The following is a 15593-nucleotide window of genomic DNA, read 5'->3' as shown; positions in this document are numbered from 1 at the left end:
GTCCAATCACAATTAATCATTCTCAAAACATAAAACATCTCTCAATGGTATACTAGTCCGTCGACATGGCTCCGGGAGCATACCTTTCGTTGCGCCATATACCGGAACTCGTAAAATCTGTCTTCTCACAACCTGCCACCCAAGCGGATCGCATTCCAACGACCTTGTCGGGACCGCTTCCAGCGGTATCGCAGCGCTTGAGAGGCCGGCTCGATTTGCGGATATGGGACTGGGAAATTCAGCATACGCTCAAGTGCTGTGGCATGGAGCATCTTCTTCGAAGCGATCTACCTCGCCCCGACAAAACTCATGCCAAATTTGCACTCTGGCGCCATTGGTCAATCACTGTCCGAAGATAGATGAACCGCCAGCTCTCTCGCAAAATGAGAGCGAAGTTGGGGGCCTCTCGCTGTGCTAAAAAATACGCGGATGATGTCTACCATGTCATACGAGATCTTGGCTCGCACTATGACCACGCCCTATCCATGGCCACATGGTTTAAGCTCATTGATATGCGGCGGTCTCACTACACTACTGTGGCGCAATACGTTTCCAGTTTTCAGCGAGCATATATTGACGCGAACGAGTTGAATTGCGGTATTAGTCCCTACACCGCGCTGATTGCGATTCTTGGTGGACTCAAGTCAGATCTTCCGTATTGGGTCGCCGCGATGTGGACTTTGTCGCCTGAAGATGCGGTGACCGATTATACTGACGCTGATTTGTTCAAAGCCTGTCGCATGGCAATAGAGCAAGATGATATGTTCAACCAAAGGAATTGCAAGGTTGCGAGAGGCGGGTGATTTCTTCCACTTGTGCCTTTCGAAAGAATAATAACCCAAGATGAAAGAAAGAGAAATTGCAGAGAAATAACGGTCGATATCTGACCTGTACGGTGGTTGGGAAATCATCAAATTCCGGATCCTCAACATCGAATGAGTCAATGTCAGTACCCTTGCAATGGTCAATGCACCACAGCGACGAGCTAGCACATTAGGGACTGGGCGTGCTTTAATATCCCCTTTCCTACGCTCAGATATCTGATCTTATCTCTATCTTTCGAACCAATCCTCACCCCACGAAAATGTTCAAGGTGGAAACCAAGCACATACTCCACAATGATCAACAATCAAGTTTTCCGTTGTTTCCGCCATTTGAATATGAAGATCAAATAGGTCGCCAACACGGCCATCGTGTAATTGAAAAGAATGAATCCGATGAAGATTCCGACGTTGTTACTACGTTGTGAATAGCTCATGGCATATTGCTTGACCTATATTTCCAAGAGGGCGTGTCAGCAATTCTTTTGTGGAAGGAAGAAAATGAACTATAATGGAGGGGACAAAAACTGACATATTGATCTCCATCTGCATAGGCACAGTAATGGCACTCCTCAGTCGCGCCAGGATTTACTAGGTAACCTGTAGAATCCCCTGAAGCGAAGAAGTCAGCTGCATATGAGGCGCATGTCTCCCCGACGGGCATATGGAATGTAGTCAGTTCGGTGTCACGGCAGGTAATCTGCAGCGAATGCATGGCGTTGGTACCAATCCCCTCAATGAAATAGAACAACGGGGAGATATTATAGAACCAGCGCCATCCGCGAGGTGTCAAAGGTGGGGGTGAGAGAGGTCCATTGAAGGTATTTATCACCAGCCAGACGAAGCCAGTGGCCACCTGCGCGGCCAGCACGGTGGGAAATAATGCGGCCGTTAATTGAGCGATACTCGCGACGAACAATGAGTAGAGCTCGTACATGAGAAAGGCATAACCCGCGCGAGTTGAGATGGTGAAGTATCCGACCATGTAGTACCACAGAACCCAGTATACAAGTCCTCCCAAGAGCGTGAAAGGGATCTCCACGAGAAGCGCGCTGATAGTAAAGACGCTCCAATGGTATACATGTGACTCATTCTCTCGTGCCATGAATTGATCGCGTAGGAGGATGAAGCGAGGTTCGATCTGGAGGCTGAGCACGGGTCCGGTGATCACTCCGACGAAGATAGAAAACATGCGTCCGCGGGAGTCAGTGAGATCGTTGGACAGCTGGAGAAATGTGAGCCCGTTCATCAGCCCCATCCAGATGTTGAGTTGGATCTTGCCCAACACGTAATCTGAGTCGCGCCAGTAGTTCGTGAAAGCCCGTTGGGTGACCACTCGCATCTGCTCGAGATAGGAGGCCGCATATGCTCGATCAGGACCTGGCGACATTAAAGTATTTCCTTCCCGTGGTTGAAGGAAGTGTTGAAGCTGCTTCTGAGTGGAGACATACTCGGGCGACTGCTGCCAAGTCTATCATGTTCGGGAAATGAGAAATGAACTGCGTAAGAGAAGGGTAATTTGTTGAGGTGGGGATGAGAAATCATACCTTGGACCAGTCTACGTCGGGCTCCCCGCTCACTTCGAGAATGTAGTCCGCTGGATTTTCCGTTTCCCGGCAGCATCGCGTATACCGAGAGAAGTAATTGATTATAGTCTGGCACTGAGACCCTAACGGACCGAAATAGATGGTTTTACCACCTGGAACCAGCAGAAGCAAATTATCAAACTGTTCGATCATCTGCGCAGAGGGTTGATGAATCGTGCAGAGAATGGTTTGCCCGGCATCGGATAGCCTGCGCATCAGTTGCACGATGGAGAGTGCTGAATTGCCATCCAACCCGGACGTGGGTTCATCAAGGAAAAGAACAATGTCTGGCTTTGCAGCTAACTCAACCCCAATACTGACCCGCTTGCGCTGTTCGAGGTTCAATCCTGCCCCTGGTACCCCAATGATTGCTTCGGCGATATCTTCTATTTCCAGAAGCCGGATGAGAAACTCCACGTGATGCATCTTCTCCTCCCAGGGGACCGCTTCTGAGCGGCGCAGGCATGCGCTCAGCTGGAGTGCTTCGCGCACTGTGGACGATGCTAGATGGATATCATTCTGGTGAACGAATCCTGTACGTCGGCCCATCGACACCGGAAGTGTCTGCCCATTCAGATAGAGACCACCAGATATGCGGCCAATCTGGATACGCTGAGCTAGGGTATCAAGAAGCGTAGTCTACTCGTACAGGAGGTCTGTCAGGCTTGGGGTCTATTTCAGCGACCGATATCATAGAATCGGCTCGACTTACCTTGCCAGCCCCCGACATTCCCATCAATGCAGTCATCTTTCCTGGTTGAAGCCATCCTGTACCATAGAGCCTTGTAAGACTTATCCTTTATAAAGGACAGAGAACTAGGTCTTACCTGAAACTTGGTGAAGCAAGTTCCTTCCATCGTCAAGTTCAAGTGACAGTTCATGCCAAGCAAACACATTTTGTGTGTTGTCCAGACCGCCGATAGTAGGGATCTCACCGTTGGAGATGGGTCTGAGTTCTTTGGAGTCAGTGACATACGGTGGCTTCTCAATGTCTGTACGACGGGTGGGTGAGGCGTTCGCCCACGATGGCAGCTTGCGGTAAAACACCGTTGCCATTTGCTCAGATGCATGACGAAATCGCTCCATCCCAATTCTAAACAATAAGTAGTCAGTTTATGGCCGAGGATGGATATTCTCGGGAAAGGAAACTTACGTTACCACAATTGAAAAGAAGACGAAAAAGGCCGCATTTATTGCAACATTTCGCCATAAGTGGAAGTAGTTGAATCCATACTCAACCATCAGATAGAGTCTCCCAAAAAGGTTCAATTGGCCTGCTACGGACCCAGACACTGCACAGGCCTGAAAACTTGTATCATTGTATGATGCTCCCTGAGGGACGATGTTCTGCAGGCTGCATGCATATAAATTGCTCCCAATCTCGTTGAGGGCGAGGGACTCAAAAATATAGTACATGGGCTATACAAGTATTGAGGAGGTTAGCACATTCTGTATGGAAGTCTTACGATGACCTTCTGTTTCAACTTACGTCAAGGTAGCGGATCCATGATAGCCAGACCTTCATTCCTGGAGGTGTGATATAAAAGCCCGTGTAGATGATCAGCACATTCAGTAGAAGCCCAACGGGGAGAATGGCCCGAGTGATGGAATTTGTGAAGACAGCTATGGCCCGAAACATAACACTCAGTGCCATTAGGCCCATGTAGAGGCACACCAGCCATGTGAAAAAGTTCCCCGCTGTACGTTGGAAGCCAATCATCCAGTAGATGGGAAGCGAGTATAAGATGAAGATAAACTTCCAAGGTACGTCGGCGAGGATCTGACCGAGCGCGTAGGCCGCGGGTCGGTAGAATCGCAACGCCTTCTGCTTGAGCAATATCGGGCGTTGGACAAAGGTATTCCCAAATTCGGCAGAAGCCTGCAACCCCATGATCAAAACGCAGAAAAAGAGGGCCGATGCGCGTGTATAAAGCCCTTCTGTCACGGCTCTCTGATTCCTAAAGAGAGTGCCTAGAAGCAGAGCTTGGATGATTGTCCCAGCCGCCTCAGCAACCCAGGCAGCCCGATCAGTCAAAAAAATCTGATAATGGCGTACTGTACACTCATATACCTGACGGTACAAGGGCAAAGCATATCCTGATGCTCTAGTATCTTTACTTGTTGCTGACCGAGGTGGCTCAACAGCCTCACGCACCGTCTGCTGGTAGAAGCTGCTTTCCCTGAACCGGGCCTCAAAATCAGCGGGTTGAACGGGAACCGGCCGCTGGGGGTTTTCCCGAGTTTGCCGACCTGCCGGAGGCCCCGACATGGATGCCAGAAAGTCGGAAACCGAGATCCTTGGAGAGCAATAAAATCCAAGGGATTCAAAGTAGGTTTTTGCTGATGACGCCGGGCCATAGTAGGCAACGTGGCCGTCATTCAGAACTAAGATCTTATCAAACATTGAAACTGCAACATCACTAGCTTGATATAAAGACATGGCGGTCATGCATCGACTGCGGGTGGTGTATTTGCGCATGGTAGTGAGAAAGCGGATGGCAGTTGATGAGTCCAACCCCCGAGTAGGATTGTCAAAGCAGAACAAACTAAGGGGCATGATCAGCTTCTTTGGTCTGTTGTGAGAAGTACTGGTTGAGTAATCTACCTTGCACGCGTGCAGAGAGCCTCAGCGAGAGAGACACGACGACGCTGGCCGCCGCTGACTCCACGAAGATGGTCGGTTCCGATTCGGACTTGAGCTGCATGAGCAAGACCCATCAGCTGCAGAAGACTTTGTAGGTCCTCTTCAATTCTGGAGGCTCTATCCGGATCAGAGTTTGAATGCCGGGCATTGAGAGCAAATCTAAGCGTGGTGCTGACAGATAAAGTTGGAAAGTGGATGTCATCTTCCCCTGTTAACATGCATAGCCATCTTAGCCAGTGCTTGTTTCAATTGGGGTGTGGGAAACTCTCATACCAACGAAAGCTACCTGGTTAGGCCTATTTCGCCTTGCTGTCGAGGCATCCATTGAGCCATACCAGACGTCACCCTCCATTCTCAGATACTCGTCCCTCATGTTCGACAAGGCTTTCAGAACGGTGGTGCATCCACTGCCCGGGCGTCCCACAATCATCAACATTTCCCCTTCGCGGATTGTCCCAGTCAGACGCTGCAGAATGGGTCGAGATGGGATTTCCTTTCGCGAAAACCAGGTCACCGGGTTGGCGAGAGTTTTCAGACGTCGTAGAGTTTCGGGAACATCGGACATCCGTTGGCGCTGGTTTCAAGTCAGTGTTATGGAATCTTTTGTCACTATGTGTCGGAAACAAACCCCAACTCCTGCGCCTATGACTGACAATTCCTTGAAAATGATGCCACCCAAGCGCTCTGATTCACTGAGAGTCTGGCGATCAAGGAAATTGGCAACCAGTTGATCGATCTCTGCATCCTGATGTGTCTCTCGACTTCCATTGTACTCATTATCTCCGCAACCCAATGTCTCCATGATACATATATCAAGCTGGTAAGAAGCTTAGCTACGCTCTATAGTCTTCTCTTGGGCGCGATTTTGCTAAGACTTTAAAGGAGCTCCCACGAAGCCTTCAAGCACCGAAGCATAGGAGAAGGTGCCGGATTACCAAATGGGGTAATTATTGCTCCTTATGGTTAGACCAAGGGCCAGCTCCACTCAGCGGAGTTAGCCGACTACGGCGGTAACTGGTGGATAGCATTGGGAAGTAGAGATAAATAGCAGACACGAAGGCGTAGGAAAACGACAAAATGAAAACGTCTTATTTTTGTTACCCATTTAAAAATTGTTGAAATTGTTCTCGCAAGACCAATGTCGGACTCCCAGTTTGATCCCGATCAGTTCACTCGTGCGGGCTGTATAACGCGGAAATACTACCGCGATGTCTATCCCACCATCGATCCATCACAGCCAGAGCTATCCCAGAAAGATAGAGTAACCATCGTCACGGGCGCAGGAAAAGGAATTGGTCGAGTGAGAATAGGCCCGACCCCTTTACGGACGTAATCACGACTGACCTCCGTGATTACCCCAGGCTATTGCTCGAGCTCACGCCCAGTCCGGCGTCAAGGGGCTAGTTCTTGTGACTCAGTCTGCTCAGTCGGCTGAAGAGACGAAAGCAGTTTTGAAAGCCGAATTCCCCTCTGTTGATGTGCTGGCTCTGCCTACGGACATCACCAATGAGAAGGAAATAGCGCAGACCTTCGACACTATCAGGAACCACTTTGGAATCGCGCACACTTTGATCAACAACGCCGGTGTCTTTGCCTCGATAGCGCCCGTTGCACAATCAGACTCCAACACCTGGTGGAAGGACTTCGAGGTCAATGTACGGGGGACATACCTTGTCACCGCGGCATACCTGCGTCTGATCGCCGCCGAGAGCGCTGATTTTCAGCCCACTGTAGTCAACCTCATTTCCACGATTGGTCTGACGCCGCCTGGACTGAGCAGTTATTTTATCAGTAAACTGGCTGTGGCCAAGTTCACCGAGTTCGTCACAGCCGAGAACCCCCAGGTTGCCACCTACAGTCTCTCTCCGGGAATCGTACAAACCAGCATGACCCTGGATTCATTCAAGCCATTTGCTAAAGACACTGGTATGTTCACAAATATCACAACTGGCAATTCAGGAGCCATTAGGCTAACCATGGCAAATTCCCTTGGTCTGTAATAGCGGAACTCCCAGGTGCCGTGACCGTCTACTTGGCCGCGAAACGGCCACAATACCTTAATGGACGTCACCTATCCTCCAATTGGGATTTGGCAGAGCTTGAAGATAGGAAAACGGAGTTGTCCTCATCAGATACACTGAAAGTGGGTCAATTCATCTGATGGCCCTCACTACCACCTTCTGGTGGAGAGTTAATTTCACGCAACGCCGTTGCGTTCTCGTTGTCTATAAATGAAACTAGCAGTCCCTATCATTGGTGTATCCAGAAGTGATAGGCTATTATGTATCTTGTAGTAAGCATTCAAAACTCAGTTCTATCCGATATGCGCCCATGCATATGTAACGAGGACGATGGTGGTTGTAAGGTTCAAAAATTAGTTTCCAAATGTATCTCAGGCACGTCCATCAACATATCACTGATTTCGTGACAGTAACCAGACCAGGTGTTAGGGTCAACAGTATCTGCAAATGACCACAAAGCGTTCTCCTCGGATGCGAAAGGCAAAGGCTGCTGGTTCCCTGCTTCCGTTTGTTCGTCGGTCTGCACCCTCCGATAATCGTTGCGATCACTGAACGCTGATGATTGAGAACTCAACAACTCTATGAGGGCACTAACTCTCCCTAGTAGATACCGTGTCCGTTGAGCCGCTCGGGATGCAATTGGATTGTTTGTCCCCGCCCCCTCAAATATTGGAAGAGATCGCTCAACATGTTGCTGAGCAAGTGGGAACCAGTAGCATAGGGGGTAGGCCAGCATAAACCCCACAAGGGTGAGAACTGCATTCCACACGTACTGGTAGATTTCTGAGCATCCATAAAGAGCATCATGAAAAAGCATGCGAGTGTGTATGAGGTCGGTGACGGTTAGCGCATGTTGTAGTGCCGTGGTGGCGTGTATATCGGCTTGTGGACTCCGTTGCGGAACTAAGCTGCGACTTGAGAATTGGATAAAAGGTCGGTGAGCCCAGAGTACGATGTCATGGTATCGAAGCTCTAAAAGCGTTTTTTGTAAGGTGAGAACTGGGGCCTCATGAAACGACAGTGTTGCATTCTGATCATGTCTCAGCCGACTCATGGAAGAGGTAGCCTCGTCTGGTTGATAAACATTACATGAAAGTGTAATGTTGGTGTATAGGTTCGCGTCCAAGACTTGATCTCTCCATCGATACAGGCCCTTGATTTCCCGCGACAAAAGGTGCGCATGGCGCTCGATTTGATTATATGGATCAGTTGTCGACGAATCACGCACATGACGCTCCAGATCCTCGGCCATCTTCCTTGCCACAACAGTGAGCGATATCGATGCCGAATGGAATCCGAGCTCTGAGGTATCCGAAGAATCCCGCGGGTTTGGGAGTGGCGTGTTGAGTATCGCATCATCTAGAGAGATAGCCATAGGCTTTCCCAGAAGTCGTGAACAATGGAAGTCGAGGTGTACCAATGTCCACCAAACATGACGACGCGTCTCAACCTCATGTGCGGTCGCACGAGTTACCAGGGGGTGCTGTAAGTCCAGCGACTGTGCGAGTCGCATCGCCACGCCAATAATATTATATGCTGCTTGGTATTCTCCAGAGTTCTGGAGAAAAGCGGCCATAAAGAGATGCCGCTGCACGTCCAGTAAAGAAGGCTCTGCGTACAAGAGATAGTCGCTGTTCGTCCCTAGAGCCCTTTGGAAGAACGCAACATATAGGCTAGCTAGCGAAGGGGCTTGAGTGGAATGCTCTCCTCTGTGTAATAATGCTGAGTCTATTTGGATGCTTAGCAAGCGGCTCTGAAGCCCGGCACAATGAATTGATTGTAAGCAGTAGGCCATGAGCGCTTGCCGCAATGACTCAGAGTTTTGACCCGACGTGATCGTCAAGTCCTCGGGACTAATAATCGGCATTAGGGGATGATACCGAGTCCAGAAGACATCAAGCAGGGATTTTTCAAGTTTCTGTAAGCTGTCCAGCGTCAGATGTGCCACATCTGACTCGGTTGTTCTCAGCAAATCCGGCGAGGGATACTGAGCGTCTGAAGGACCCGGATCGATAGGTTGAGGGGATGGGCGTGCTGACATCTGCGATACCATAGAGCAGAAATGATTCATTCGAGAGATAAAGCCGGCAAATGAATCCAACTGCGGGCGCGGAGGAGCGACGACAGCATGGTGGGTGGATAGACTCCGTTGTGAACTGGATCTTGGCCTACCTTGTTGGTTGGGGCCTTCTTGGATCGGGGTAGATGGCGGCGCAGACTGAGCTGGCGGGGGACTGCGTAGAGCAGCCGGATGCAGTTTCCGGCTGCCAGAAGGTAGTCTTGAGTGCTGGGTTGGTTTGTTGCATTGGATCTTGTTGGCACGACACTGGCCACAGGGTAATCCACCATCGCAGCGAACCCGGTGCTGACGGCAAAACTCGCATGCTCGGCGCACTTTCTTCCGTTTGACCAGTGGTGTTGATCGTAAAGAAACAACGTTATACAGCATTCCGGCGTGAGTGATAGATAAAAGTGATTAGGGTGGAGTAGTAGAGAGTAGTGTAGATGAAGTTCGGAGAATCCAGGATCACTACTATTACTTACTCTACTCACCTTCCTACTATAGTGCTAGTAGTACGGAGACTAAGTGAAACCTCAATCACCTGACTCCACCGTCCCGGAAAATCAGACCAATAGGATGCCGAGGAAGGGACAGCCAATCAGACTAGCTGGAGTAACCTGACAGTGTGTGGACCCGACGGAGTTACGAGCATGTCCATGATTTATCCATCCCGAGTATCTTAGTGATAGGCTGTCTGGGCATCCTAGCTTCCCGTAGTTTGATTGTTATACCCACAAGACGAGGTCTTTCGGTAGTGTATAAAGTCCCGATCTACCGAGAATCTTTAGATGCCACGAGTCCGTCCGAACCATAGCCGTGGCTCTATGTCCTGGTCAATGGCGATTATAAGGAAAACATTTAGACTGCGGTAACAGTTTTATCTTTAGTATCCGAGTATAAGTCGACCCCAATCCCTTCTAGTTCTTTCTGTTCTCTGATCACATCGATATGAGGTCTGGTCTTGGGACTTGCCGTCTTCAAGTACAAAGAGGCCCTTTCGCGCGACATCACGTGAAGCATCCTCCTAGAAGCTTGCTGCGCCTGGATACTATCGTGATATGGGCTAATGCATGCCTGATGCACCATATAGCTGGCACGTCCCAGGCCAGGAGATAATAATAGTTGGGCTTGGGGATTGAATAGCAACTGAAAAGAGCGACAGGGCCTTCGGTATCATGGCTAGCAAAGCCTACTTGTTGAGTTTGTGCTAATATTTGATGGATATCACTTAGGAAATAAGAGCAGTGCTACTATTACAACATCGCCATAGTTTCAAGCAGCAGTTTGTCGGTACGAGAAAGGCTATCGGCGGTAAGACTCGCTTTATGAGTTTGGAGACATACCCCCATCTCATATGTACAACGAAGCATTATATCTGTACAATATGCAGGCTTACATCCCCAAAGATGGCTCAAAATCACATCTTCATGACGTACGACACGTGTTGCGCTCGCATTATGCAGCATGGGCTAATCTAAAAAACTCTAATACATTTAATGGATGTGATCAGTCCCTTTACAGTGGCTGATCAGTCAGATAATCTGTCTATTTGGATTTGCGACACGTCACCTTGTTGATATAGGTGCGTGTCATCCGTCATATTTACTGATATTTAACTCGTGTCTGAATCACGCGCTATCCCACTAGCACTGTCAGTTGAATTCTCAGGTTTCAGAATGGATACCAATATACAAGCAATCCCTGGACTAGAGAAGGCTTTTGCTGTGAGGCCGTCCTCGGACGATAACAATGTGAGATAATCGCGCTCCAAGCGCTCATTCTCGACCATCCTAACCAAGCCTTTCTATTACAGGACATTTTCACTAACGTACATTCTCTGTGGTGTCCGCTCGGACTCAATGCCGTATTTGGAGGCGTCCTCATGTCTCAAGCCCTTAATGCGGTAATGCAGCGAGTCTCGCCTTCCTCTATCGTCCACAGCATGCATTGCCACTTTGTCAAGGCCACCAGGGTCGGGACCCCTGTTTTTTATCATGTGAGCCGAGTGAGTCAGGGCAAAGCATCCAGTGTTTACACTGTATCTGCAAGGCAAAATGATCATGATGTCCTCATCGTAACCGTGAGCTTTAGACGGGCCTCAGCCCCAGTTGGAAATGTCTTGAAACATGCAGTTCCAAAGCCTGAATTAGCGCTGGATGATGAGATGGAACCCCATCGCTATGGTGAAGGCACTGCGAGATCTCTGTTTGAGTTCAAGATGGCAACGGCTTCCATCGGTAAGCCCGAGAGACGATGAATATCTGACTTTGTGCTAACTTGTATAACCAGGAAAAGGTGACTCCGATCCCGAGACCAAGTACTTCAGACGCATTGTTCGCGCACAAAGTAATTTGGCTAGGCCAAGTGGCAGCAACGAGCATTTGCTTGCCCTGGTATGTATGACAGATACGTATACTGCTGGAACGGTCGGGAGAGCCCATGGTATACCAGTATATACTAGATTCAACGCCGGTTTGAAGGACGGAAATCCTCAAGCACAGGTGGCCTTCAAGGCACTGTCCACTGTAGCTCATACCATTCACTTTCACAACGTGGATCATGTCTGTGTCAACCAGTGGATGACGGAAGAGCTGCATTGTCCTTGGGCTGGACACGAACGTGGCCTGGTAATATCACGTGTATGGTCATCAGATGGAGTCTTACTGGCTACTTGCTCTCAAGAGGTGAGCAAGAAGCTGTCTTACTATTCGCAGCGTTCATGTTGCCCACTTTCGACTAACTTGTGGATACAGGTTTTAGTTCGACTCCCCCAGGACAATATCCCAGCAAGGCTGTAATGAGCATACCTCAATGTCCACTTAGTTTGTAAAATTTCGTGCAGGTTATTTCTGGTCGATAACAGTTTGTATCTTTACATGCCTCCTGCACCTTCAGGTGGCCACCATAGTAATACTAGTGGCGGTGCGGCTACCTTGACGGTCGGTAGCACATCTGAAACTGGAATATGCGTCATGTTGTAATGCCCATTGATTACATGCTGATCCAAGATTACCGTGACTTGTATTCGTGTAAACAAGTATGCATCCTGGAAATAAATTTCGCATAGCTACCGACTGCCTGTATGATCCTTCTTGGCCAATGGCGCTTCAGACGCTCTAACGGTGCTCTGATCAAGGCTTTTTGGAATGGATCTGGCGGTCTGCATATCTACGGAAGAGGCACAATTGTATATACTATTACACTGAAGTCAGTTTTCTTCAGATATACGGCATGACACTATTGTACTTTTTGCGCTACTCCATCAGCAAATGTTCATCTACATTCGAGTTATTGGTTGAATGCAAGCCTCGACTGCACAGCAACTCTTTATGAAATGCTTCATTCGTCTCTTGACACTGAGTCGCGCGACAATAATTCCCAGTATGTTACTGAACAAGCTCTCAATAGAGTACCATATTGCTCAATAAAAGCCAGAAGCCAATTATCTCAGCCCATTGAAGGTAGCTAACCTGCCACACGGGGAAATGGACATCATCCGTTGGAAGGGTATTCCAAAACAACATCTAATCTGACCCCACGCCCAGCTTCAATGCCTTAGACATACCTTAGTGCCATTTCGAGAGCACAGAGTCAAGGTGAGTGCTTCCCCCCATTGGCCAGAATCCCTGCTCTCCAGAATTGAGAATTGCTGTGCCAGACGGACAGTAACATATGCGGCTTCTGTCAAGGCATATTGTTGGCCGATGCAGATCCGAGGACCACCGTTAAACGGCAAGTATTCCCATCCTGGGCGCAGATCTGCCCAGCGCTCCGGACGAAACTCATTTGCATCAGGTCCGTATATATCTTGACGGCGGTGCATTGCCCAAACGCTGTAGAACACGATAGTACCCTTACGCACGAAAACAGGGGATCTTCCGGCGGGACCGCCACCAACTGGCAGCACAGTATTGCTCAGAGCTTTACGAGAATTTACTGGGACGACTGGGTGAAACCGAAGCGCTATACACAGAACGTTAAATAAACGAGGAACCCTGCTAGTTGATGACAATGCATGTGTTGGAAACTTACACTCATTCAGACAGTGTTTAAGGTATGTCAGATTCCGAAGCTGCTGGTATGTGGGTGCGCGACCGTTGAGAGTCGCGACCTCCTCACGCAGCTTCTTCCATATTTTCGGGCACCGCGCAAGCATAAAGAACAAATTGCTCAGTAGCGATGCGGTGGTATCACGGCCGGCAAGGAGAATGTTCATGAGTTCATCACGGATGCGGTCGCGGTCACCTGTCTGTTCAGCCAAACCCTGTAAGAACAAATAGCGGGTATGCCTTCCCTCATCGTTGGAGCTCTTCTTGGCATATCCTTCACGGTACTTGAGTGCCTTATCGATGAACTGTTCCACCAGGTTATGACAAATACGGTTGGATCGCGTCGCCTTGTGGTCGGGAATAACCCGCCCCAAGAAACCGAGACGGGTGTTTCTGGCAATAGCATGCTGGGCATAGTTAAAAGCCGAAGCAAAATCACTGTCATCAGGTACCACGCCAGACAGACGCTGCTTCAGGCTTTGGACACTGTGGCCGAAGAGAAACTCGGTGGCGGAATCGAGGGTGTAGCAGAAGAAGAGGTCTTGCAGGTTCACAGTCGAGCCATCTGTAGGGATCAACGCCAACAGACCTTGCATCAACTCCTCAAGCTTCTCTAAATCCGCGATCTGGTCCTTGACGAAATTGGGGCGCACCATGGCGCGGGATTGAGCCCAGTGCTCGCCATCGGAGGTAAAGATTCCATGGCCTAATAGCGGACCGAAGGTCGCGACACGACTTCCCAGACCATAATCTTTAAAATTGAGGGATAAGACAGCTTTTAGATTTGCCGGTTCGCAGGTTATAATTAAGGGGGTTGTGAATCGCTTTACACGGAATGTATTTCCGTACCGTTGGAACCGGTGTTGGATGAGTTCGAGGAGACGGTGGGATTTCGCGGCTTGGATGTTCTCCAGAAGCACATCGATGCCGAAAAGAGGATCTTTCGAGGCTGTCAATACAGGCTCACAACCATGTACCTTAGCAAACTGTGACTCTATCCGTATACAACGCAATTTTCTGATTACGCAGAAGAAGAAAATAACAGCAGCTCCGACAGCTATCGTCAAGATATGGGTATTGTTGTTCTCCATAATGTTATCGCCTTGATAGTCGATCGCAAAGGCGCTGACAATTTTTATATCAAACCTGGTCGGACCGCAAAGCCGCAAGGGCATTCCACATTCCTAGGTGATTATAGGGGAGAGCTGAGACAAGGATGCACACGTGAGAACAGTAATCAAGGGTTCCGGCAGAAAGCAGAATTTGGAACCTCCTTGCAGCTGAAACCGCCTGTAGTAGAGCTTATTACTGATAAAGTGCATTCTCAGTCAAACCTGACCACCGTATTAGTGTAGTGCATTCGTATTTCGGACCCAAACTTTGAAGTTGGAGAACTAGAACAAACATTCATAACCGGAATTTATTATCTACCGTTATCAGTAACCCTATCAATTCATGTATGGAATGTTTTATAGTGCATTGATTCAACTTTCGGGTTATGTTGGGCTAACCCATCACACCTAGGGATCAATCACCAGCACATCCATCCCTTGTTGACCTATCTTCGCGACGCGTAGTTTATATAACACCATACCCTAGCATCGAGGCTCTCCTGACTACCGCTTCTCTAATATTCATCTCCTTGCTGCTCACTCGCGATCAGGTAGAGAGCTGACAGCAATTTCTACACTTGACTTTACATGCAGCGTTTTCTGCAATTGCGGCTACTTGCATATGTACTCCAAGGCTATCACTGCATAAATAGTATATTCAGGATTTATCACTACTCCCTTTCCAAGCAGAAGTTGGATGTTGCTACTGGCTATTCTGTTATTATACTTGGATTTTTGAAGTTGGAATGTATGTACCACCTTGGTATGTGGAAAATATGAGTTCTGGATAAACAAATTAATAATAGCATCGATAAATTTATAGCAGCCATCCTCATTGGCAATAGCTGGCTACGAGACTGTACTAGTTATAGAAGAAGGACTATACCTGAGCATAATAGGGGCCGTCATACAACCAGGTTGGCTTTCATGCCTAGTATCGCTCGCAATTTAATATAAGAATCTTTTCTACTCGCATAGTCGTTCAATAGACTCTCGGGGTCCCCTATAATGCATATGCTAATCCCCAATTTGAAAATACCGAATTGACGTGACTATATAATCAGCTATCAACCACATATCTATTAACAAAGCTCAAGTCTCTATATTATGACATATTTTGACGTTCATGCCGCCTGACAGAAATAGTCGCAATGAATGACGAGGTAATTATTGACGATCGCTTGAGATTGTAGAGAAACCAAATGAACCAATCCAAAGCCAAGTCCGTTGTGCCATCATTTTAAAAGCGACCCATTTTTCCCTAATGAAACTTTGTTGCTGATAATTTGCAGATAGCT

At 48.5% G+C, this 15593-nt stretch overlaps 6 protein-coding genes across 6 annotated transcripts; 3 read left to right on the top strand and 3 right to left on the bottom strand.

Moving 5' to 3' along the window:
- Positions 1 to 383: 383 nt before the first annotated feature.
- AtWU_11304 (uncharacterized protein) lies at positions 384 to 803 on the top strand (the record flags this gene model as incomplete). Its single annotated transcript, XM_035506404.1, has 1 exon — positions 384 to 803. One exon carries the CDS (start codon positions 384 to 386, stop codon positions 801 to 803), a length of 420 nt encoding a protein of 139 aa, XP_035362297.1.
- A 326-nt stretch (positions 804 to 1129) lies between these two features.
- On the bottom strand, positions 1130 to 5853 carry AtWU_11303 (ATP-binding cassette transporter; the record flags this gene model as incomplete). The annotated part of the gene is made up of 10 exons (XM_035506403.1): positions 1130 to 1273; positions 1354 to 2292; positions 2369 to 3046; positions 3120 to 3175; positions 3235 to 3500; positions 3561 to 3826; positions 3897 to 4953; positions 5013 to 5259; positions 5325 to 5625; positions 5680 to 5853. 10 exons carry the CDS (start codon positions 5851 to 5853, stop codon positions 1130 to 1132), a joined length of 4128 nt encoding a protein of 1375 aa, XP_035362296.1.
- A 336-nt stretch (positions 5854 to 6189) lies between these two features.
- On the top strand, positions 6190 to 7212 carry AtWU_11302 (SDR family oxidoreductase; the record flags this gene model as incomplete). The annotated part of the gene is made up of 3 exons (XM_035506402.1): positions 6190 to 6351; positions 6413 to 6977; positions 7055 to 7212. 3 exons carry the CDS (start codon positions 6190 to 6192, stop codon positions 7210 to 7212), a joined length of 885 nt encoding a protein of 294 aa, XP_035362295.1.
- Positions 7213 to 7418: 206 nt separating this feature from the next.
- On the bottom strand, positions 7419 to 9113 carry AtWU_11301 (fungal specific transcription factor domain-containing protein; the record flags this gene model as incomplete). Its single annotated transcript, XM_035506401.1, has 1 exon — positions 7419 to 9113. The coding sequence occupies one exon, from the start codon at positions 9111 to 9113 to the stop codon at positions 7419 to 7421; it is 1695 nt and encodes a 564-aa protein (XP_035362294.1).
- A 1697-nt stretch (positions 9114 to 10810) lies between these two features.
- Positions 10811 to 11932, top strand: AtWU_11300 (thioesterase family protein; the record flags this gene model as incomplete). The annotated part of the gene is made up of 4 exons (XM_035506400.1): positions 10811 to 10885; positions 10948 to 11371; positions 11424 to 11818; positions 11888 to 11932. The coding sequence occupies 4 exons, from the start codon at positions 10811 to 10813 to the stop codon at positions 11930 to 11932; spliced, it is 939 nt and encodes a 312-aa protein (XP_035362293.1).
- A 749-nt stretch (positions 11933 to 12681) lies between these two features.
- AtWU_11299 (cytochrome P450) lies at positions 12682 to 14274 on the bottom strand (the record flags this gene model as incomplete). The annotated part of the gene is made up of 2 exons (XM_035506399.1): positions 12682 to 13097; positions 13167 to 14274. 2 exons carry the CDS (start codon positions 14272 to 14274, stop codon positions 12682 to 12684), a joined length of 1524 nt encoding a protein of 507 aa, XP_035362292.1.
- Positions 14275 to 15593: the final 1319 nt, after the last annotated feature.

The sequence above is a fragment of the Aspergillus tubingensis genome, assembly GCF_013340325.1.
Source record: "Aspergillus tubingensis WU-2223L DNA, scaffold_15, whole genome shotgun sequence".
Classification (NCBI taxonomy): Eukaryota; Fungi; Ascomycota; class Eurotiomycetes; order Eurotiales; family Aspergillaceae; genus Aspergillus; species Aspergillus tubingensis.
This window is presented reverse-complemented; position numbering and strand designations above follow the sequence as displayed.